The sequence below is a fragment of the Phascolarctos cinereus genome, unplaced genomic scaffold (genome assembly GCF_003287225.1).
Source record: "Phascolarctos cinereus isolate Bilbo 61053 unplaced genomic scaffold, phaCin_HiC Scaffold_2;HRSCAF=192, whole genome shotgun sequence".
NCBI classification, from domain to species: domain Eukaryota; kingdom Metazoa; phylum Chordata; class Mammalia; order Diprotodontia; family Phascolarctidae; genus Phascolarctos; species Phascolarctos cinereus.
In genome coordinates this window covers 143,009,956-143,036,114 of record NW_027555625.1, presented here as the reverse complement: position 1 = coordinate 143,036,114, position 26,159 = coordinate 143,009,956, and the positions used below count along the sequence as shown (strand labels likewise).

General features: G+C 37.3%; 1 protein-coding gene across 2 annotated transcripts in view; it reads right to left on the bottom strand.

Annotated features, from left to right (window-relative positions):
• The window catches only part of PINX1 (PIN2 (TERF1) interacting telomerase inhibitor 1), a 97,066-nt gene that overhangs the window by 47,727 nt on the left and 23,180 nt on the right, over positions 1-26,159 (bottom strand). For both annotated transcript variants that reach the window (XM_078149655.1, XM_020988920.2), the window contains one exon: positions 17,779-17,855. In XM_078149655.1, coding sequence (XP_078005781.1) covers positions 17,779-17,855 — 77 coding nt within the window. The remainder of the gene's footprint in view (positions 1-17,778; positions 17,856-26,159) is intronic.

Genomic DNA, 26,159 nt, shown 5'->3' with positions numbered 1-26,159 from the left:
ATTGTCAACAACTCATATATAGAAATCCAGGGAAAGGTTAAAATTACAAACTATCTGAGAAGGTGGAATCTTGCTTACATCAGCTGATAACTTACAGAATCAAAGCTAATCGACATACCAGACAAGAAGTAGAATGTATTTTCTATTCCCTCCTAAATATACTTTTCTATCACTAAAGAAACAGTTTAAAAAGCAAGAGCAGCAGAAACAAAGTTGAAAAAACTGGAGTCGCACAAACTGCAGTTAAAAAATGACTAAGTTTACTTGATATATGAATTTGTTGGAAAACCATTTATCAACGGCCTGTTTCTCTCTAGCAGAGTCCCTCAAGCCGAGAGCCATGTCATTCCCCTTTGACTGATTAATTAGCCAATCAGGGGACATTTTTCATCGTGAGGCATGATGGTTTATTTCAGCTAATGTTTGGTCTCTAATGGCGACACGTTAAAGCCAACTCGGCTCTTTTAGCCCAGCGGAGTGACCAAAAGGAAAGGAGAGAAGATAAATCAAAAGAGCTCCCTTCAGTTTCCCTTCAGTCCTTAACAAAACCCCTAAGGAACAAATGGCTGGAGAAAAGATTCTCCACCAATGAAAGGGAAAAATAAATAAAAGAAAGCTACAAATACCTTCAAGGTAAGGGGTGTCTTATTCTCTGTTTTTGAATAGCAGTAATTTATCCTCAGTTGATTAACACAGACCACTGATAGAACAGGCAACGAAAAGTCAATATCTAGCTCTTCTTCCTTTTATTAAACGCCCTGCTCAATAGAAAATCTCTCTCTGCAATGTTTCTTCCTCATGTGGAATGACTTTACCTCTACTCACCAGATAACTGTCTTAAGAAGCTAAAGGTACTACTGTTCTTAATACAAAGTTTTTCCACGGTTTTACATGCTCTAAAAGCTTCTGTCCATCTTATGACTGAGGGGTGAGGGGGAAGATATATGAATCCTTAAACATCCTGGAACATATAAGCTGGAATATCTGAATCCATCTAAGTTTCACACAATTCTCTGGAAGCAGCTGTGCTCCCTGATCTCTGAATTGACTGAATTTATAAGATATAAACACATGAACTTTGAGTCAGAGTTGGAGACAAAAGGGACCTTAAAGAAAAGTTAAATCCCAGAGATGTGAAGTGACTTCACTGAGATCATTTCTTTGTTGATACATGTTTCAGGGGCTCTAAAAATACTGAGATAGACAGAAATTTGATAGCCTCTTTTGATCACCACATTTACGGTAATGATTGAGTTCATAAACTTTTTTTAGACCCCGGAGTCAGGTGATCTGGATTCCAATCTCAACCCTACAACTTACTATTTGTCAGGCCTAAAGGGATGGGTTCAACCTGTCTTGTCTTCAGCGTGTCCTCTTCTGTAAATGAGGGAACTGGACTGGAACTGGTCATCTATGACTTCTGAAGTTCTCTCTCCCCCTTTATGGTTATCTAAAAACTTACCCATAACGCTTTCAGAATTGTTTTGCCTTCAGAATGGATTTCTTCTGTGTGTGTGTCCTTGACTTGGACCAGCTACTCTTTTTCTTCTTTAGTGATGTTTATGTTTTCTGATAATAGTAGAACAGGAACCGAGGTGTTTAAGAGTGCAAAGGAGGTGATACCCCTGGGACTGGTGATGACAACAGCAGGACACCTACAGGCTGCTCGGTGTGCTCCTTCCAGCTTCATCCAGCAGCGTTCTTGCAAAGGTCTCACTCATTTGGGTTTGTCACCCCAGCTTTCAACAGAGGCCTTTCCCTCTCATTGTTCTTATGGCTTTATGTGAAGTTATCGCTCATCATCTTCTGCTAACCTTCCTTTGTAATGTTTTGAAAGTGAGTTTATATTCCACGTGTACCTTGTCCTTGGCTCCCGTGTCTTTCTGCTTGGCCAAGAAAAGCAAGTATTTTCTGATTGGAGCAGTTTTTGGAACCCTTTTGGTCACTTCATGGCGGCAACTGCTTTCAACTGGTACTATATCTGTAGAATGTCTTTTCATTTAATTTATTTCCCATTTTTCTTTGTCAATATCTTCCTGAACAGGCCAGACTAACCTGCTATAAGCACACACAGTAGCTTCTTTTTATTTTTCTAATTCATCGATGCTTTTCTTCTTAGTTCTAATAAATCAGTGGCCAGGAGGTACATAGATAACTGACTCTGAAATAACTTCAACGTCACTAATGGGCCATTTCCTGCTAAGAAGCAGTCGAATTTCTTTCTTTTTTTTTTTTAACTATGGTTTGATGTTCACCTTATCCTATGAGGTCTGATTGTTTCAGAAGAAATTTTTACATGATATTCAACCAGGTTAGCTCTGAGTAGTCTAAACGCTTTGGGCATTTTTCATTTCTTAATACTAGTGACAATTTAACATTGATGTAACACTTAACGGTTTCCAAACCACTCTCTACATATTTCCTCATTTGATCCTCATCGCAGGCCTCTGCGTTATCATGCTTATTTTACAATTAAGGAAACAGAATCTCAAAAGTGGCTAAAGAACTTGTCTACCCATGGTCAGCTTTGTGGTACAGTAGGTGGGGCGCTGGACTTAGTGTCACAAAGACCTAGGTTTGAATTCTGTCTCAGACACTTACTAACCACGAGACACTGGGCAAAGTGCTCACCCCTTCTCAGCTTTGGTGTCTCTGAGAGGCCATCTAGTCCAACCCCTTCACTTTATAGATAAAGGCACTTAGGCCCATAGAGGTGAGCTGGTCACCCAGGACACTCAGTGTTCAGGTAAGCACTTGACATGGGACTGCAACAGACTGGTACTTTTAGTCAGTTCTCTTTCCCCAGTACCTAAGGTAACACTGGCATGCTTCATGGAATCAGATGTGTTCGGAAGGTGCTTTGCAAACCTGAGAATGGTATGTAAGGAGGAGCTGCTATTGTTATTGTCACACAGCCAGGCAGGCTAGGATGTGAACTAAGGCCTGGCTGCCTGCTGGCCTCCAAGCCCAATGTTCTTTCAACTACGAAACGTGGCCTATCCTGAACTAGATTCACAAACGTATCTTTTGATACTCTCTCCCATGCCATTTCTGTACTGAAGTCAGTGGCTGTTAGTACAAGTTCACTCAGTTTGGAAGGCTTTGTTGAGCTCTTTGTAGAACGTCTCTACCTCTTCATCTTTTACAACAGATACTGACACAGTTGTTGTACTGCAAGGTGAGATGGTCCAGTGTCTTACAATGACATTTCTTATTGTCTCTGGGCACAAGACGAAATTAATTCTACCAAGCCTTTATGCTAGAGAGGTACCATGATGTAGCTGGTAGAGTACTTGACTTTGAACCTCAGAGCAGCCTTACGAAGAAGGTACTACAGGTATTATTATTCCTTTTAGAGATGAGGAAACTGAAACTCAGAGAAGTTAATTAAGTTGCTTATTGTCACACAGCTAAGTAAGCTAATGTTGGAAGTGGGTTTTGGTCCAAGACTTCTTGACTCAAAGAGATAATGAATATAAAGCACTTTGAAAATCTTAAAGTGCTATATAAATGTCAGCCATTATTGGGATTTTTGTTATTATCCAAGGGGAGCCTATGGATCATTCTTCCTTCAGCTAATTTTCTGGTTTCACTAATAGCAAAAATGTCAATATTTATATGGTTCAGTTTTTCTATAAGTATATCAACTCAATCATCAGACAACGATGTCATCTAGAGTATCCAAGAATTAAATGAATGGCAGTCAGTTAATAAACATTTATTAAGCATTTTTCATGTGCTAGGCACTGTGCTAAGCACTGGGGATACAAAGAAAAGCAAAAGATAGCTTAACAGTCTAATAGGGGAGACAACATGCAAACAGCTATGTACAAAAAAAAACCCCTATATATAGGATAAACAGAAAATAATGAAGAGGCAAGGCATTAGAATTAGGAGAGGCTGGGAAGGACTTCCTGTAGAAGGTGGGATTTAGGCTGGGCCTTGAAAGAAACCAGAGAAGCCAAGAGGCAGAGATGAGAAGGGAGGGCACTCTAGGCATGGGGCACAGCCAATGAAAATCTTCAGAGTCAGGAGATGGAGTATCTTGTGCAAGGAATGGCAAGAAGGCCAGTGTCACTGAACTGAAGACTACACAGTGGGACAGGGGAGCATGTAAGGTATAACAAGGTCAGAAGGGTGTCAGGCTATGAAGGGCTTCCAATGCCAAACAGAAGATTTTGTATTCGATCCTCAAGGTGATAGAGAGCCATTGGAGTTTGCTGAGTAGGGGACGATAATACGGTTAGACCTGTGTCTAGATGACAGTGAAACTGTGATTCTTAGCATCTTTTGCTACCATCACTACAGAAATAAAAGGGAGCTGCCAAGCACTGAAGGTCATTTAAATTTTTTTCTTTGGCTATCCATGAAGAATTTTATCACCTAACCCACTGTTGGAAATAAGCCTTTCCATATTCAATGAACTGGTAAGCAGTTATAATCTCAAGAATTACACATGAAGCCTTTGTAATTTGGTGAAGACTGAGGTGGAACTCTTGCTATAGCATGCCTGCAATGATAACCTCTACTCTACTCTAAGATAGGAGTAGGACTTTGGTGGAGATTATATCATGTAAGCCTTAAACAAACACACACACACTTCAAATTCAGAATGAAAGAAAAGAATAGCAATCTTCAGACATTTATAGTCAAGTGAAAAAAAATTTTTTTTTCCCCTAGCAAGGAACTCAAGATTCACTGGCATAGTTCCATTTTGTATCAGTCATGGAAAATGAGTTATTTCAACAAAATATCCCAGGAAAAATCCAATAACAAAAGGCAAGAAGAAGAGAAATTTGCCTTGAAGACAGCATTTTCTAATTTGAGAGACAGTCTAAAATGAGAAAAGAATTAAGAGTAACTGATGAATTAGCACATACTTCAAAGTAAATTATAGCTACAAAGTTGGTAGTTTGGAGGCAAAAAAAAAAGACCTACTTATGAGGTTCATTTCCAGAATTTAGGGAAGGGGATTATTATTAAATGGATATCCTAGGAGAACGTAAGAAACACTTGCAGGGCTCATATTTAACTATTCTAAGTGCTGTAGAAAAAAACATTTTTTCTTGGTCAGGAACTGGTACAAGAAGCACGTTGTTTAGTAAGTGAGACTGTTGGTAACTCATTTGCAATCCTCAGTCTAGTTTAGGAGTATTTTCTCCAGTGATAAGACTGGATCAGGAAACACAGCTGGATACAGGAAGGAAATTGGGTGGAAGGGGGGGGAAGGAGAGAGAGAGAGGAAAAAAAAAACTAGTGAGGTTTTCAGGAAGTTCAACCAGATAGGAACTAATGGAATTTGTTTTTCAGTCCCTCCACTTCCAAGTTACAAAACAAATGAGAAAAGATATATATACAGAAAAATGAAACACCCTCCTGGCAGGCACAGGACAGCTCAGATACCTGCTGCAGGTCTCAGGAGACCCCAGTAATTTCAATCCAATATTTTCGATCATTTCTTTGTCTCTCTGAGAAAGTGCAAACATTTCCAATTCAAGTTTGCTCCTAACCCAAAGTCATTATTTTCCAATTAATATAAAGCAGAGGGAAGGTGAGAAAAGGAAGAAATGAGGGAGTTAGAAATGGATACCACAAGCAGTTAAACAGAATGGTTAATTGAAAATTTTTTAATGTATATAAATACTAATTTTCAAACAAGTACTTGTCAGCAACTAAATGAAATTAGGGTAAAAGTACATCCATGACTGTCCCTTTACTGACAAGATCTTGAGGAAACCTGAAAGGGTATATGATGACAGAAAGTCCAATTTATATGTAAAGGAGTTCATTGTGCTTTAACTTGGCATTGCAGTGAATAGAGTCCAGAATGAGGAAGGCTACTCTGGCACGAAATGCCACACCCATATTTCTGAAAAAACTAATTATAAAACAGATAGATTTAAAATACCTAATAGAGAGCACACATAAACTCAGGAAGAATGGGACACATCATCAGGAAGAAAAGTATCAGGTTATAAGAGACAAGCCTGATGTCACAGAACAGCATACCTTCCATAAAACTGGTAACAATTTTAAAGGAAAACTACGCAAATGTAAATTTCCTAACAATGATTTATCCAGCCCTATTGCTCACGACCCCTTTCCCAACATACTCTATGCTCTAGACAAATGGGATTACTTATCATCCCCAGTAAAGGCACTCTATCTGTGTAACTTTGAGCATGATATTAGCTATGCCTGAAATTCCCTAATGCCATCTCTGCCTACTGGAATCACATATATTCTTCAAGAATCTAACTCCAATGCTATTGTCTTCCCTGATCCATCTTGTCAGAAAGGATTTTTCCTTCCTTAAGAACTGGAATAATACTTTACCTACACCCATCTATGAACTTAGGTTTCATGTGCATTAGTTATTTGTGGATGTGTCACATGATCCTCACTAGACTGTAAACTTCACAGGGGCAGAGAGCATTTCTTCTTTATCTTTTTAAATCCCCCAGCTTCTAACATAGTACTATGCATGTAGAAAATTCTTACAGGATTTTTATTTACCTCAATTGAGAGGACAGGACTCTACTGATAGCCAATGACTGAGTTTCCCTAGTAAGCATCTATTTCTCATGAAATGGGAGAGCCGCTAATGTACTACTCATTTATTTGCACAGGCCTACAAAGATATGTACCTATTGTGACTGTATAAACTCTTATTACATAAACATATGTTTCTTTTAGGTTCTCACCAGATGTGGAGAGAAGGGGGAACTCATACAAATGAATGAGGGAAGGAAGTAGTTCACAGAGCATTGACCACTACTGGTTTAAGAAGAATTAGAATTCCATTTAAAAGATCAAATATCTCTTCAAATCTGAGAAATTCCTTGGCAGTAATGAATATGTCTGATAACTATAGTGAATTTGGTACAGAAACTTTCACATGGCACTCCCCAAGTTTTATTACTGATTATCAATGAAGTCTCATTAAAAATTCATTTTTATGTTCTCTCCGAACTTTTACTAGAGTTGCTTCCAAAAAAATTAAACTGACTTTTATACCTCATCTCCTAACCACTGCACACCCTCTGGTGGAGATGACAGGAAATTATATGGTCAAGGGGAAAATGAGGAAGAGAAAAGAAATCTGATAATCAGTAAATAGGACCTGAATGGAATCAAAGAATGTCAGTATTAAATCAAGACCTGACAGCAAAAAATGACTTTGAGATTCTCAAAAAACTAATATAAATTAGAAGGGAACAAATGAATGAGAGTGAGAATTCTGTCATAAAGCTGGGAGCAGACTCCACTTCTGCCTAATTTTCCTATTTTCTGGACCTACTATAATATACTGTTCCTTCTCTAGAAGCACATCAATTATCTTATCTCTGTATATTGGAGAACAATTACATTGGGTACAAATGCTAATTGTATCCATATCTTTAATTTTCTGGTTCATTGAGAAGCAGAAAATAAGCTTTTCATCCTGGCACAACTATTTCAGTACCATAGTATATAATCTTGTAGTTCTGAAGTTCAGGGCCTAAAATGAATTCAACAGTCAGGATATAATTCCAGTTCCAACATAGTTGTGTTCTGGGGCACAATTTAAGAAAGATCCTTAATGTACTGAGACACAAGTCACCTGTAAGCAAAGAGCTGCATTTTACCACAAGGATGTGAGAAGGCATAATTTGAAGATTTATCTCAAAGAAAGCTGCTCCAGACTAATTATCTAAAAATAGCATAAGCACAGTATCTCAAGACTTGGAAGACACTTCAGAGGCCATTTAATCCAACTGTACCTGAATACCTGCTAATGATCATTCAGTCTTTACTTAAAAATCTCTTATAAAAGGCATAACTATAGGTTAACATAACTTTTGGATAGCTCTAATTGTTAGGAAGTATTCCCTTACACCAAGCCTACGTGTGCCTATGAAATTCCCTAGTTCTTTCCTCTGGGGACAAGAAGATAATGTATAATACCTCTTTCGTATGACAGCCTTCAGATACTTGAACGGAACTGTATCATCTCATCCATCACACCTCTTCACCCCCAATTTTCTTTGGGCTAAAAATTTCCCAGTTCCTTTAACCTTACATAGCATGAACTACAGGCCCCTCACCATCCTGATCTCTGGACTCCATCCAGTCCCTGGATACTCTCTAATTTATAAATGTCCCTCCTAAAATGTAGTGCCTAAACTTGAACATAATACTCCATATATGGTCTGACTAGAATCGAGTACAAGAAGTCAATCATTTTTCTGGTGCTGGTTGGTATGCATCTCTTAATGTAGCCTAACATTATATTAGCCTTTTTGGCTTAAATTACTCATTCAAATTAAGCTGGTGATCCACAAAAATCCCCAGATATTTTTCTGGATGAACTTCCTTCCCCATCTTATACCTGTATAGTTGATTTTTTGAACCCAAGTATAAAACTTCACACCTATTAAATCTTATCTTTGATTTCAATGGAAAGCACTCTCTCCAAAGTGACCAATAATGTGATTGCTAAACAAACCCTGGAACAGTTCTTGCCCTTTTTGATCTCTCTGTCGTATTTGGTATTGTTAGCTATGCTGTCTTTGGGACACTCTGCCACGGGTTCACACAGCACTGCCTCCTCCAAGTTCTTATCTTTCTGACTGTGCCTTCTTGGTCTCCCATGTTGGATCACTGTCCATATCCAATTGCCCAACTGTGGGCAATCCCCAAGGGTCTGTCCTTGGCTCTTATCTCTATAATCTCTCTCCTGGGAGAGCTTACCAGCTCCATGTCAGTTGTTCAACCATTATTTCTATGCAGATGGGCCTAAATCAACATATCATGCCCAAATCCTGAGATCTAGATCTCATCACAGGCTCCCATCACTTCTTGCTTGAACTACTCCAATAGCATTTTAATTGGTCTCCCTGCCTCAAGACTCTCACTTTATTATTTATCTGCTGTGTCTTCTTTTTCTAACTACCTTTTATTTATTTTGTCTTTGTTCTAGATTTAGATACATATCATCCTTGATAGAATGAGTTCCTTGAAGGTAAGGATGGTTTCACTTGTCTGTTTCCACAGCCTCTAACACAATGCCCACATACAATCAATGATTAATAAATGCTTATTAGTTGATTGTCTTGCATCATGAATAGCCTGTTGGGCACCACCAAACAGATGTTCCCTAGGTCTCTCAAACTCAAAATGTTCAAAACTAGACCCACACTTCTCCCATAAACCTAGCCTTTCTCAAAACCTATCATTTTTGAGGGTACCAACATCCTTCGAGTAACCTAGTTTCATAACATCAAACTTATCAACTTTTCTCCCTCTCCCATCTGTTATACGCAATCATCTGTCAAGTTATGTTGGTTCTGCTCTGTAAACACTTATCACATTTTCCTTTTCTTCACTTGCACTGCCACCACCTTAGATCAGGTCACTATCCCATCTCACTTGGACAAATATAACAGCCTCCTATTTGTCTTCCTCCTTACAGTCTCTCCCTTCTCAAACTTCCTAAAGCACAAGTGTGACTCCTGTTCAAGACCTTTCAGTGGCTCTTTCCAAACTGAATAATGACTCCTCTTTGGGTTTCACCACGTAAATCCGATAGGATGATTTAAATAATGATATGAATCGTTAGCTAATGTCTCTCCATCCTGTCCGTAAGAAAAGTATGACAGAATGTCAAACACTTTGCCAAAATCCAAACAAACTACAGCTATAGTGAAACTCTGATTACTAGTCTAGTAATTCTAGACTAAATCTAAAAAAAGAAATGGGGTTAGTCTGGCCTGACCTCTTCCCTATATAGCCATGCAGGCTCTTTCTTAGTGATCACCATTTCTTTTTTTAGCTATTTACTAAATATTCCTTTAATTATACATTCTAAAATTTTGCTAAGAATCAGTCAAGCTCCCTGACTTATAGTTTATAGATTTCACTATCTTTCCTTTTTTGAAATCCAAGATACCTGTCCTTTTTCAGTCCTACAGTATGTCTTCCATACTTCAAAGTCTTTCAAAGATCACAAACAGCTGCTAAGCAATCACATTTACCTGTTCTTTCAGTACTTTGGACTGAAGTTCACGTAAGCCTTGTGACTTAAACTCAACAAGGACAGCTAGCTGCCCTCTTATGAGCTCTCTATTTATCACTTACACTGCACTCAATTCCCTGTTTTTATTCTGTGTCGCTCCAAAAAACAAGAGTACAAAATGAACACCAATGACAAAATGAGAAAAGAGCATCAACAGCTGGCAAGTGTGGCTTGTACAGGGGAAAGAAGGGGAAGGAGAGAAGGAAAGTAGAAGGGAACTCCAAAAAGGTCTGTAGAGGCACCAGGGCTATCCCTGGAAAAAAGTCAGCGATTCTAGAATGGAGGAAAGATTGCATTCCAGACATGGGAAACTAGTTGTGAAAAAGGATGGAGGAAGAAGAGGGGATGGTGTGTATGGAGAAGAGCCAGCAGGAGAGTGGGATTGAACAAAGAAGGCAAGGGGATAAAGAATATGAAATAAGACTGGGATGGTAGGTGGGCCTTAAATGCCACAGTAGGGTTTTTATATTTTATCCTAGAGACAAGAGGGAGTCAGAAGATTTTTGAGCAGGAGAGGGTGTGTGTGTGTGTGTGTGTGTGTGTGTGTGTGTGTGTGACAGAGAGAGAGAGAGAGAGAGAGGAGAGAGAGAGAGAGAGAGAGAGAGAGAGAGAGAGAGAGGAGAGGAGGGGAGAGAGAGAGAGAAATGATCAGACCTGTGTTTTGGGACTATCATTTTGGCAGCTGTTTGGAGGATAGATCACCAAGGGAAGAGACTGGAGGAAGACCGAGTAATTAGGAAGCTACTGCAATAGTCCAGGTGAGACATGATAAGGGCCAAAGTGGAGAGAAGGGGAAGATGTGAGAAATATGGAGGCATAACTGACAATACTTGGCAACCTAATGAATATAATGGTTGGTGGAAACCAAAGATTCAAGGAGGCCCCCAAGGTTACTAACCTTGGTGACCAGCACGTTGGTGATACCATCAACAGAAATGAGGACATTTGGAGAAATTATGAGTCTGGGTGGAAATATGAGTTCAGTTGTGGCACGTACTGAATCTGAAATGCCTAAGAGACACCGAGGAGGTAAACTCTAATAGCCAGTTGGCAATAAAGGACTAAAGGTCAGGAGAGAAAAACTGTTTCTTTCTTCCTGCTGAGAAGCATATCTACAACAAAAGCTCCTCCTGTGGGTTCCTCCAGCTTTTGATGGATTACATTTTTATTAAGGCTGATCCAGAAGCTATCCAGATGACTTAAGTCCCCTATCACTAAGATAATATGCCTCCATGACAGGTTTATGATCTGTTTCCCAGATGCCAATTTCTTCTTTCTGTTCAAGTTGTCTAAACTACTCTGGTGTCAACATGGCTTCCAATTCTGACTCTACTGACCTTCATCCAAGTGTTTTCCACTATGCAAGCCTCCTCACCTTGAATATAACTTTTTAATATATAATGTTATATTGTCTCTTCCCTCGGCTTTTACATATCTTGTTCCTTTTGAATGAGGTATAACATTCCACTGGTACATTCTAGTCATGGGTCCCATACCATCAAATTTCAGTGACAGATACAAAGTCAAATTTCCTTCCTTGAAACAGGAGCTCTAATTCATCCTGCTTGTTACTCATACTTTGTGCATCTGTTTACAGATATAAGGCCACAGGATTTATTACTAGATACATTTTTGAATTCCATTTTAATGTGAGTTTCTGGGTAGATACAGTGAAGGACTTCCTGTAGTTTAGATCTTTTCTCACTGTTCTTTTTGTATTGTAGCTACTCTCTAATGATATCGAAACTGGTGGCTCTATGTAGTTGTCTATCTAGATTCCTCTCCAATCTTTCAGCTTAAAGTCCTCCAGATTATACTTGCAATGCTTCTCAGGAGAATACATTCTTATAAGTTCTTGTTAGGTATACTCTCCCCTTGGCCAGAAGTTTTTCCTTCTTTTATTTTACACTGTGGTTCAGAAACCCAAATTGTGTTCTTGGACAACATCTTTATAATCAGCTATTTATGTACCTTTCTTTTGAAGCACTTGCCTCCAGCTAGCAGTGATGATTAAAATATGAACATATTCATCTAAAGTCTTTGCTTTCTTGTCCAAGATTTTATAGATTCCTTCTGGCATTATATTTTTGTCCAAGTGAATTACCAGAGGTGGGTAACAGCCATCAAGTTTGACAAGCCTTGGGAGGTTCTTGGTCAAGTCCTGGATCTGTGCCATGGGAAGGGATCAAATCTCTATTACTATTACCAGGTCAACAAATACCTGCTTAGGTATCTCTCAGTATGGAGATATGGTTTTCAAAGTACTCCATTTCTCTAATGTAGTATCCAATGAGCTTAATTAATTTCAATGTGCCATGTTAACACATCTGAAATGCAGAAACAATCAGAGGCTGCAGAATTAAGTAGCAAGTAGCTAAACATGAAAGAAAAGTTTTAGCCAAGGAAACACATGCAATCCACTTCCAAGGCTTCTTAAAAACCAGCTGTAGATGAGAGAGTCAATAACAAAAGCAACCTTAAATACAGAAGCACCCACAGGTGTTGCTATTTCAACATCCTAGACTCCCACAGTTTCTGAAATTCTTAAGACATGAAATCACTTGACTGCTAGCAGTAAACTCTACCTTGGCAATGAGAAATGTAATGTCAATTCAGGCCAGCATCCACTATCATTACTATGAGCAATGTGCAGGAAAGCTTGGAAGGATTTCAATGTTGTTATGAGAGGTCAAGGGAATATAAAAGCCAAGCCATATCCTTTCCAACAGAGAATAAGAGCCAAAAGAGTTTACTTCAAATTAATCTGTTTAAAAGATCCACTTCCTTTGGCTGTAAGGTCTTGCTATAACTAATACCAAAAGGTTTCTTAAGAACAATTATCTTGGGGGACGTTATAGGTGGACTTCAATTTAAGGAAACCCAATATAGAGACAATTCAGACTCATACAAGATAAATTAGAAAGTGGCTTTGCTTTCAAAAGAATTCTTTGTTTTACAGAAGGATTTATTGTACGGTTTCTTTAAACATGGTTAGATTTATAGAAATTCAATTTATATATTACTTTTCAGGAGCACATCCACTGCCTAAAGCAAGATACAGTGAAGGACTGCCTACAGCTTAGATCTTTTATCATTCTTATGAATACTGCCTACTGTCAATATAAAAGCATTGTTTCAATGCTCCCAATGCAATGGTTTCTGGAATAAACAAACAGCAGCAAGGTAATATGTAATCAAGTGCTAACTGGTGCAGTATAGATAATAAATGCTGGAGGAATCAGAAAAGAAAGATGAATGTGTGCCAGGATGGTTGAGAATGGCTTCATGGAGAGAATCATAACATTTTAAAGCTGCAAGGAATCATTAAAAAGTGGGCTTTAATACAGACTTTTAAGAATAGGAAGAATCTGGAAAATGAGAGGGCTTCTCAAGAAAAAGAGAAAATACAACTTTGTAGCCCCAAAGTAAAGGTCCTGTTCTATGGATGCTCAGACACCCAAATCATAACCATTCACAACTATGCACATAATATGGACAGCACTTCTTACTGCTACTTGCAAGCCAGCTAGATAAAATGAACTGAATCTGTGGGCTTCTTTTTACTCTATTAATTTGTCTCAGTCATTCACTTATTATTAATACCTTATTGAAGAGCATTTTTCCTAATGAGGACCACTGATACCCAGAAAAAAAACTGCCGTACACAAGTAAAAAGTAACAATAGGGGTTTTCCCCTAAAGAAATATTACAACAATCAACTAATTTTTTAAAAGAACAGAGAACATAAACTAAAATTAATAAATGTAATAAATAAAAGTCTTGTTTTACACATAATTAAGTAAAAGACTGAGACAGAGAGGTGAAAAGAACAGAAAGAGGAAAGAAGGAGTGATAGTAGTGGGAATGGAAGAAAAGATACCTAAGAAAGAGAACTGAGAAGAAAGTAACGGTAGAGGATGGATATAAAGGGGGAGAGGATGGATATAAAGGAGAAACAAAGAGCCCAAAAGGAGAAGGTAGTTATGAGGTGAAGGCAGTAAGTAGTCAGATTAAACTTCCTTAGTCAAACTCTGTCTCCATCATGCTCATCACTTGTATTGATAGTCAATTCTCATCACTTTTGAAACTACAACTGGCCTTCCGACCCTTCTTCCTTCCCTCAAGAACTTTCCCTTGTATCAAACACAACTGACAGAGAGATTACGTCAGACACCGTATACAACACTATACACTCTGTAGACTCACTGAGGAATGTCACTGATCCTCGGAAGGCAAGACTGGAAGCAGTGTGGCAAAGAAGATTGTGCTCAGAATTAAGAAAATCTATGTTTGAATCTAGCCTTAAATACTATTTGTGAGACCTTATGTAAATCATTTTCCCTCTATGAGCCTTAGTTTCTTCCTCCGGCAAATGGGGATAATAATGAGGATCAAATGAAATAATGTATGTAAAAGTGCTCTGGCAGACTCGTTATTATTTGATCGATTTCTAATGTTTCTAGCATTGTTTTCATTTACATTAATCATTGTGCATTTTCTTCTGGGTTTGCTTTCTTTGCTTCACATCAGTTCATGTTCATTACTTCCTATGGAACAGTAACATTCTAGTGCATTAATATATAATAATCTGTTCATCCATCCCTCAATCAAGAAGTACCCACTCTGCTTCTAGTTTTTTATTGCTACAAAAGTGCTGCTAAGAATATTTCTTCTAACATCTTAACTTTCTTTTTTTTCTATCATTAAATATATGCCTAAGGGTGAAATTACCAGGTCAAAGGATAGGAACAATTTGGTAACTTCTCTTGCACATTTAAAATTGTTTCCCAGAACAGCCTGACCAATTTTCTGATCTACCATCGGTGTGGTAATGTGTCTGACTTCCCAATACCCCTCCAACATTGACTATTTCTACCTTCTATCATCTTTGTCAATATAATGGATATGAGATAAAATCTTATAATTGCTTTAATTTGTATTTATTTTTCTTAGTAACAGTAATCTGTAGCATTTTTTCCCTATGGTTGCTAAAAGTTTGGATTTCTTTTTTTGAAGAAGAAATGGCATTTGACATGAATATTTATCTACTGGGAAGACTCTAGGTTTTACATATCTGTATAATTTCCCTATATATTTTGGACACTGGACTTTAATCAGACATGTTTAAGACAGCCTTTCCCCTCCCTAATCAACAGGGTAACCACAGCTTCCAAACAGTTGTTATGGGGGTTTTTTGTTTGTTTTACCAAAATTCCAGGATTTAGTTGGGGAATGGCTGAACAAATCGTGGTAGACTAATGTAATGTAATACTATTCTTATAAGAAATGATGAGCAGGATGATTTCAGAAAAACCTGGACAAACTTGCATGAACTGATCCAAAGTAAAGTGAGCAGAACCAGCAGAACACTGTACATAGTAACAGCAATATTGTATGACGATCAACTGTGAATGACTTAACTATTCTCAGCAATACAATGATACAAGACAATTCCAAAGGACTCCTCTCCCCACTTCTTTCTTCTCCTCCCCACTCCACTCCACTCCTCTCCTATTTTCTCCTCTCCTCTCCCTTCACCTGAGGAAGTTCTGCCCAAAGAAAGGGAAATTTTGATGGCCAAAAGCTACCTAGTTAACTTGGGGTTTACTGGCTAGATTTCTGGTTTTGAACCTCAGCTCTATCACTGATATGACTCTCTCCACTGGTCCCTTCTGGCTAGATCTGAGTTTATGAGTATTTTTTGAGTCAAGATCTTAAATTCTTTGAAGGTCTAGCTCAGTTCTGGGGAAGGAAGGAAGGAAGGAAGCATTTTTATTAAGCACTTACTATAATGCCAACCTTTTAAGACTATGCCCCCTTCTCTCCTCTGACATAGCCGCCACTCTGGTGCAGGCCCTCATCATCTCACCCCTAAGCTACTGTAATAGCCTGCTGGTGGGTCTGTCTGCCTCAAGTCTCTTCCCACTCCAATTCATCTTCCACTCAGCTACTAAAGCAATTTTCCTAAAACAGAGGTCCAACTATGTCACCTACTTTACGCGATAAACTCCAGTGGCTGGCTCCCTGTTGCCTCCAAGAGCAAATACAAAATGCTCCCTTATGCATTCAAAGCCCTCATAATCCAGCCCCTCCTGCCTTTCCAGTCTTACTACACTTTACTCCCCCACTATGTACTCTTCAATCCGACGAATGACACTGGCCTCCATGAACAAGACACCCTCTCTCTCAGCTTTGGGATTTTTCTCTGGCTATCCTCCATGCCTGCAATATTCTTCATCCTCTGCTCTAACTAAATCAGGTTCAAAAATAATGCAATACTTAACTCAGCACCAGAGAAAGGTTGGCGAAAAGAAGGCAGAGAATATAGTCCTTGCCTCCAAGGAGTTTACAACTAAGCAGATCTAGAGAAAAACAAGTTTTACGTGTTATTTATAAATTTGGATCCTTTACTACTATGCTAGCAAATAAAAATTTACTTAAAAACAATCAATCAATTAACATTTATTAAATATTTAATATATGCAAGATCCTGTACTTAGCTCTGAAGATACAAAAGGAGGCAAAAGACAGTTCCTACCCTCAGGGAGCTTACAACCTAATGGAGACACTATACAAACACATATTAACAAAGCAAGCTTTAACAGGATAAACAGAAAATAATCAACAGAAGGTCTTCTAATTATAAATACAAACATACACATACTTCTCTGACCAAAAACTATTGGAGAATAGAAAGTCAATGACTTTATAACTGATCCAAAACCAACTGTACTAACTTCATTTGGTGTCTTTATTGGCTGTAAAGACATGATGAAAGGGATTACTAGAGTGCAGAACTCATCAAGACCTCCTTCTCTTAGCTCCAAATTACATAAGATATCCTGAACCATATTTCTAACTGGTAATTCAGGAGATCTTAAAAATAAACAATATGCACTTAGTATCTTATATAATACTTATGTCAGCTTATCTTCCCCTTCTAAAAGTATAAGGATATGAAAATAAAGCAAATAAATAATTACTTTAGGTTGTTTTAAGAGCATCAAAAGTACTTGCCAAGACTCAATGAAGGAACAACTGCATTACACACTGGGCTTTGGTTTATCTTTCACGGAAGTTAAAGATGCCAGTTGGGTTGTAACTTGGTTATGTCAGTCTCACAGTCTAGGCCATGTTCAGACAACTACTAAAAGTTTCAATGCCAAAGAAGGGAAGAAAAAAATCTCTTCAAATTCCCTCGGATTCCTGAAGCAATCAGATCCCAATTTTTAAAAAATGCTTTTAAGTCTGTATAGAACTGCACTGGACCAGGACTGCAGGGAGGGCCTTTTCCTACACAGCTACAGTAGACATGTGGCTTGCAGCCTGGATAAAACTGCTACTGCAGTATTATTTTACACAATATTGTAGCACTGTGTGTAGCTGGGGCATATGTTCTTCTCATTTGACTACACCAACAGTAAGAATTCTTCTGTGTGTTTCAATGAACCAGCCAAACCAGAGGGAGAATCACATTCCATGAGTATTTTGAGGAAGACAATATATACTTACCAAGGAGGAAGATGATGATGAATAGCACACGTATTATTTGAATAGAGCCTTTTCCAAAAAAAGGCACTTCAGTATAAAAATTTCCTTACTCACCTGGACCTTCAGATCAGGAATGGAAAGAGATATCACATATGCAAGAAAAGCTGAGAATCAAATCCTGAGGGACAACACACAGACTATCCAGTTACATGTAGTACAATTCCAATTACCTTTGAAAGCTCACTCTTTTGCCTTTTCCCAAAAATGCAATCCAGATCTGTTTTACTCCGAGAAGAAAGATCCTTTCCTAAAAAAAAGCAACATAATGGATTCCATTTGTTTTTAACCAATCAACAAATGCATATTTTGAAACTACTAAAATAAAGATGGCTTGTGGAAAGAAAATGAAACAGTATTAAAGACTTACTTTCTCTCATTTACAGAAAAGATATTATTTAAAAAAAATTAATTTAGCAAGAATTCAGGGAAGCATGGACAGACATCTATAAACCGAAAGTAAAGTAAGCAAAACTAGGTAAACAATATTCATGCCAACAACAGTGTAAAAATAAATAATAATAAAACAAAACTAAACACAGTGTAATTATAATGACCAACATTAGACCTGGAAAAAGGTTGAAAAAATGTAACTCCTTCCATTTACTGAAGAGATGGGGAACTACAGGTATGCAATATTCAAAATTATGTCAGACACAACTGATATACCGGTCAGTTTTAATGAACTGCTTTTCCCCCTTTAAATTTTTGTTTTCAGATGAGATGGAAGAAATATTCAGGAACGTGACATAAAAATACAAAGGCATACATTTTTAAAAGTCAAACAAGTATGTTAGATCTAGACATGGCAAAAACCTAAGGAGTGGAAACACAGTATGAAAATGAGCACAGGACTAAGAAAAAACTCAATTATGAATACAGGGAAGCAACTGACTTGCAAATTTTATATTCTGAACATAACCAATCAAAAAAAGGCCATTTCCTAGTGTTTGTGTATGTGTATGTGTATCAGAACATAAAAAGAGGCTTGTATATGAAACTGTGAATCATCGTTTCATTCAGATTGCCTTAAAAAAAAGTATCTTAATTCTCATGTTTCTTTCAAACGTATCCTGCCTGGGGGCACTTGCTTTCGATGCAGGAGGACCTGAGTTCAAATTGGACTCGGGCACATAACACTTACTAGCTGTGTGACTCTGGGCAAGTCACTTAACCCCATTGCCTAGTCAAAAACAAAAACAACAACAAAAAAAACCCCCAAAAGTATCCTGCCTGTCTGTGCTTCCTTCTGAATTTTCCGGGTTCCCTTCTACACATTAAAAAATGTTTCAGTAGCTCTTTTGGGGGAATTATTACCCCAAACCATTCCCCAATTAAAAAGAGAAAGGGAAAAAAATAACCTGTATCAAATAATTATATTAAAGTAAAATAAATCCACATTCTGGCTATGTCCAAAATTTATGTCTCTTAATGAGCAGAACCAAGAGAACTTTGTACACAATAAGAGCCATGTTGTGTGATGACTAATGTTGATAAACTGAACCCTTCTCAGCAATACAAAGATCTAAGACATTCCCAGAGGGCTCGTGGTGGAAAATGCTATCCACATCCAAAGAAAAATCTATGGAAGTTGAATTGCTATCATTTTTTTTTCTCTTCTGTTGAGTTTTGATTCCTCTTTCTAATGGTTCCTCCTATTGGTTTTAATTTTTACTTACAACTTCACTAATCTGAAAATATGTTCAATAGGAATGTAAATGTATAGCCTATATGCGCCGTCTTGGGGAGGCAGATGGGGAGGAAGGGAGAGAAAATTTTTAAACTCAAAAGCATATGGAAGTGATTGTTGATAAATCAAAATAAATTAATAAAATTTAAAAAAAAGAAAAAAGAAATAAACACATTCTTACAAAACTCCAAAACAAACAAACAAACAAACAAACAAAACAAAAAATGCATGTCTCTTTCTGCACCTTGAATCTATCACCTCTCCATTGAGGAAGTATTATAACATGCTTCATCACAGTCTTTTGGAGACATGGCTGGTCAACACATTATTCAAGAGTTCTTTAAGTTATTTCATTTTTCTTTTCAATGCTGTTGTCCTTGTATAAATTGTTCTTCTGGTTTCACTCCATTTTGCATCAGTTCATACTACCCAGGATTCTCTGAAATTATCTTTCCTCATTTCTTACAATGCAGTATTAAATTACATTCACATGTGTGTATCTGTGTTCAAGCTCCTTTGTCCATCTTAAACGAGTGAAGTTCATCTGATGCCCATTTCTCTCCTTCCTTCATGTTTGCATACCTTTCTCACACACCCCAATTATGAGAAATACCAAGTACTATCCCCCCTTCTTTCTCCTTTCTACACTAGTTTATTCCTCCTTTTATTCTCCCTTCTCTTTCCCTTCTTCAAAACTCTCTGAACAGAACCAATTCATACCTGAGTCCTCTTTTTCTTATTTAATTTCCTCAATACTCTTTGAAGACATTAAGGTTCTGAAAAGGACACTTATTTCTTCTATCATTATTATTGTTATTATTATTATTACTATTATTATTATTGTTATTAATGGTTAGCATTTACATAGCACTTAACAGTTTACAAAACACTTTACAAATATCTCATTTTATCCTCACAACAACTGTAAGAGGTAGGTATTATTATTATCCCCATTTCACAGATGAGGAAACTGAGGCTGAAATAGCTAAATGACTTGCCCAGGGTCACACAGCTAATAAGTGACTGAAGCTGGATTTGAACGTTAACACTATATCACCATACAACCCTTTCCAATTATTCAAATAAATTTATCTTTCTTGGCTTCTTTGATTCTTGAGTTTGTGTCTCCAAGTTCCTATTTAGTCTTTTTATCAGAAATACCTGAAAGTCCTATGGTTCCATTAAAGGTCCATTTTTTTTCCCCTTATAGGATTATCCTTGGCTTTGCAGGAGATTCTTGGTTATAAATCTATCTCTTTTGATTTGTGAAATATTGTATTCCAAGGTCTCTTCTAATATACTATAGAAGCTTTTGAATATTATGTTCCAGATTGTTGTTGTTTCTTAGTACTTTACACCTGCTTCTTTCTGGATGCCAGTAGCATTTTTTTTTTAATGTGAGAACTCTGGATTTTGGCAACATTCCTGAAGCTTTTCCATCTAGCTTTTTCTTTCAGGAGATGACTAATGGATCAAATAATTCATTAAATCCTTCCAAGTAAGTATGTTCTGGGTTTCTAATTTTCCTTAGCTATACATGGCAACGTGAAAAATCCATGTTTCCTAGTAGAGATCTACCTCTAGTTCTCAGGAAATCACAGAGACCTCCTAGCTAATAAAATACATAATTTTAAATTTATAATAAAACTGCAATTCATCCACTCAAAAAAATTCTGCTCTAGTGCCTCAAAATGGTATCTCAAGAGGAATGACCCTAATTTACACTCCAATGGAGTATAAGCTCTGGATGGTTCTACTATTCTGGAAAGGCTTCAAGAACAGTTTGGGGGTGGGGAGAGTGGGGGAGGCAGACTGTGTCTGCCTTGCAAGGACCAACCTAGTTAAGTATGAAGGGGACTTCATCATGAATAAGTTAGCTTTCAGGTGATGAATTCTTTGGCCACTATAACCCATTACACAAATAAAAACACGACAGTTCCCCTCAGTTTTGTGCATCTCTCTTCAGCTTTTGCAGAGGAGGTGGAAGAGAGGTGAAAAAGTAAACAGACCTTAAGAATGACAAGGTTTTTTTCATTGTCCATAACATACAACCATGCTACTGCTACTCTAAAAGTGAGGTGCTTTTCCAATAACCAATAAGTTGACATAACATTAGCTAATACACTACTAGAGGAACTGAATTATGTCAATATTGATATTCTTGCTATAAAAGAAACCAGAAGAAATAAATTAGTTGCAGCAAAATGGAAAGATGGTTTACAGGTTCTCCTTAAAGAGGTAAAGTAAGAAAGGTGGTCTAAGGTAATGGAAGTAATGGCAGATTTGGGATCAGAAGACTTGGATAAAATTCCACTTCTACTATACCACCTAATACCTGTGTGTCCTTTCTATTTTTCAGTAAGCATCCTTGTACTTCCAACTTGGGCAAAATAGGGAGATCAAGCCTTAAAAACAATAGCAGCAGGTTGAGCATATGTAAGGCCTTGGGGCGTGAGGAGAAAAGGAGATCATTTATTGAGTATTTAAGTCAGAAATTAATTTTCATTCTCAGGATGTGAATACAACACGGATCAAAAATAAATCTGAAAATCCAACGGAAACCCATCCCAAACTGCATAAAGTGAGTACTCAATTGTTTCTAGAATTTTTGGGGGGTGAATTCTTGTAACAGAATTTTTGATCCTTTAATGAAATTCATCTCCTCAGTGTAATGGACTATCACTACATCTGAAGAAACAATGAATATGAAAAAGTAGAGAAACACAGAAAGACTTATATGAATTGATGCAGAGTAAGCAAAACCAGGAAAACAATATGACTACAACAAACAGGAAAAAAAAACCTAAACACAGCCTAATTATATCGTTCAAATTTGCCCCCAGAGAAGAGCTGAGAAAATGTGCATCCCTCCCTTCTTAACAGAGATGAGGAAATATGTCTGTGAAATACTACTAAACTGTCAAATACAGTCCCATATGTTGGTTAGTTTTGCTGAATATGTACTTTATCTTTTTAAAAGGAAAGGTTAGCCATGTGGATGGGGAGAAGTGAGGAGCAATATGTTGAGAAATTAAAGTGATATAAAAGCAAAAGGTATCAATGAAAGATTTTTTTTTTAGGAAAGAAACTAAGGAAATATACAATACATTTTAGAAAAAAATTAGATTGAAAGGAGTTGAAGTTATATACTTTTAAAAGTTTGGCACTTAGATAAACTTTAATTATCTAGAAAATTCACTGAAGTAGATGCTGAATACTCAAGTGAATAACTGAGGTATCACTACACTTTGAGAAAATACTATACTTTGAGAAAAAAAAGGGCAGGGTTGCTATGACAAAGTAAAAAGATGCTATCTTTAAAAACCAGCACATCAGGAATAATAAGATCAATGAATATGATTTGGGGCCAAAGATGGGCTTCTTAAAAGATGATGATGAAGACAGCAACATTAACTAATGTTTAAATAGTATATTAAAGTGGGCAAAGTACTTTTAATTATTACCTCATTTGAGCCCCACAACAATCCTGTGAAGGAGGTACTCAAGGAATTATGATTACATACAGCTAGTCAGTGTAGGAGGCAGGATTTGTACCAAGGGCTCCCCTACTCCAAGTTCATGCATTCCTAAGGTACACAGCCTTTCTCAAAAATGGGATAGTTCGTAGTATTTTTAAAATTAATTAAATAAAACCTATAATGTGACAACTGAAAAATCAAATGTCAAAAAAATTAGAGAAGGCAAAAGTTATACTCAAACAATGGAGAGGAATTCATACCGCCAGAAGATCACAAGATCAAAGATCTGGAGATAGAAGAATCTCAGCAGTTATCTGGTTTAACCCAGAGCTGTCATACATGCTGTCCCTGTTGGCCCTCACAACTCCTGAGTGTGGCCTGAACCAGATTAAAATGTAATTGGGAAACAGTTAACAACATTTTAAAAATACAATAAAACACAGATGACATTACATTTTAGAACTAAGTTAATACATGGCCTGCAATATCTAGATCATTTCAATTTGAGTTTAACAGCACTGATGTAACCCCTTATTTCACAACTGAGGAAACCAGACCCAGGTAGGTTAAATGATTTGCCCTAGGTCATTTTGGTATTAAGCTTCAGAAGCAGGATAAGCCAGTGCTTCTCCACTATACCACCAGCGCCTTGCATTTCTGGACTAGCAGGCTACATAATCAACCTAGATCAAATATTTCACAGTTACATCATTACTCCACCAATATTAAAAAGATCTTCAGAGATCTTCAGCAAAGGATTTAATGAAAGATATGGCCCACAGTCTCAATTTATGAAATAGTTGTGATCTATACTTGAGGGAGGAGTAGCAACACTGATGAGACTGTGCAGTCATCCGAATGAAAGAATGAATGAATGAATGAATAATAAAGCATTTATTAAGCGTTTACTATGTGCAAAGCACTGGGGATATAAATGGAAAAGGAAGACAGTCTCTGCTGTAAAGGAGTTCACATTTTAAAAGAGGAAATAACACATGGAAAGTTTCAGAGGCAAGACAGAAGGAAAAGTCTCATGGTTCTTAGGGTGAAGCAAAGTTAATGTTTCTTCATTAATATCATTTCCATTGATGTAATAATATCGATTTCTGGTACTGAACTACTTGGCAGTACCAAGGACTTTTGGAGCAAGAACTTTGCTTTCCAGGTCTTCAGTAGCTATGGCTTTGGCACTTAAAGGAGCAGGTGCCAGGCTAGATCTCTCCACAGGGGTGGCTTCCCAGGGTGGCAGTTAAGGGCATTGAGCTGCAAGCATTGCTATTTCCAAGACTCTTGGGTTCAGGGACCTGCACTGTCTCCATCAAGATCTGAGGGGTGATGGTAGCTGTGGCAGTGGGTCAACCCACCTGGAACATGCTAGGCAGCCCATGCTTCAGCTGAGTAGGCTTGCCTGTCCCATGGGTGGTAGCTGGTTGGCTGCTGGTAAAAAAGACTGGCCCCTCTACAAAGGAGTTGCTTCCCCAGATATCACATAAAGGAAATGTTACCAACAGTCTTTGCTTCTCTACTTCTCCTCACCCACTGATACTTCTGGGCCTGTTGTTACCATTTGGTCATGCCTTAGTTTTAGCAGCTTACTTCCATTTCCAGGAGTTAAGTACCTGCTCCATATAAATCCAGGATTTCAACTTCTCAATGTGGGTCTACCATCTAGTGGTGAAGTACAGCATTATAGGAATTCAGTGTTGATGTATACAGGGGAAAAAAAGATGGCATTTCTAATCACTGTGTATTTGGATTTCACGGTTCCCAAAAATATGTTGTGGTAAAAGGCAGGGAATGTCTTTATCAGCATTGATGAAACTTCAAAGACAATTAAAAAACTACTAGGGTTTACAAAGAGATGAATTCTCTTTTCCATAATAAAATATTATCCCCACAAAACACTACTTAAAATTAAGGAGTGTATTATCCAAAGTTATTATACATATTAAAAAAACAAACCAAAATGAGAAAGAACTCTGAGAAACAAGCAAATTTAAATGGGAAATGAATGCTACAAAATTCAAAATTATGATGACCATGCTTGGCCTCAAAGAAAAGATAAGAGAAGATACTTTCCCCTTCTTTCTTTGCAGAGGTGAATGATACGGTATATAATATCAGACTTTTTTTGAAATGCTAATTTATTAGTTTTATAGAATTTTTCCCTTCCTTCTTCTCAAAATTTAAAGTATAACTCTTTGGGAGAGATGAAGGAAGAATACAGAGAAAAATTTAAGTGATGTAAAAATAAAAGACACCAATGAAAATGTGTATCACAAAATTTTTTTTTAATTAAATAGGAAGAGGTAGAGCCAAGATGGCAGAGGAGAGACAATAACCCAGCTGAACCCTAAATGTGCAATACTGCCCTCCAAACTTTAAAATGTTGTTTTAAAATGTTAAAATATACTTTCAGTATAAAGTATTTACTTATAATTGAGTTGAGAGAAAATTCCTTTTTATCTATTCACTTCAGTATTTTTATCAAGAATGCAGGCTTTTGCATCTATTGATATCAATCCCCTTTTTAAAAAAGCCTCTGGATACCTGTGTTTTATTGGATTGATAGTCTCAATAGTCTCTGATGTTGAAGCAGCCTTCTATGTTTGATATAAACTTTTCTGGGTCATGAGGAATCATTTTCTTTATTCTACTGGCTGATATTTATTTAATATTTTTGCATCTATATTCATCAACAAAAATAAGTCTACAATTTTTGTTTTTAGTGTTATCTTTATCTGACTTTACAACTGGTATCACATTAGCCTCATGAAAGGTATTGGGTAATTTTCCAATCTCTATTAATATTTATAAATAATCTATGTGTGGAACATGTGGATTCTTTGAATAGTTTGGAAGAATGCCACTGTGAAACAATCTAGATCAAGTCTTCCAACCCCCTAATTTTTTTGATGACTTGTTTGTTCCTCTAAGATTGATCTAATAGGGTAAGCTAGGTTGCACAGTGGATAAAGCACCAGCCCTGGAGTCAGGAGGGCCTGAGTTCAAATCCAGTCTCAGACCAGACACTTGACACTTACTGTCTGTGTGACCCTGGGAAAGTCAGATGGATCTAATAAAAGTATTCATTTCTAAAAAATAAATGAAATGAAATAGGATGAAGATAAGTTTTCATCTTCAATTATTTTGTGATCTGTGTGAACAAGATCACTCACTTAACATCAACAGACTAAGACAAAGACTCTTAAATTCTATCAGAATCATAAAAGGAACATCAGAGGCCATCTACTTCAATCCCTAGCCAAACAGAAATCCCACCTGCAACAGCCCTAACACCAAGCCTCTATCCAAGCCCCCCCGTGACTGGGAACCCAAAGCAGTCTAATTTTAACTATTTTAGGAAGATTTTCCTTCTGTAGAT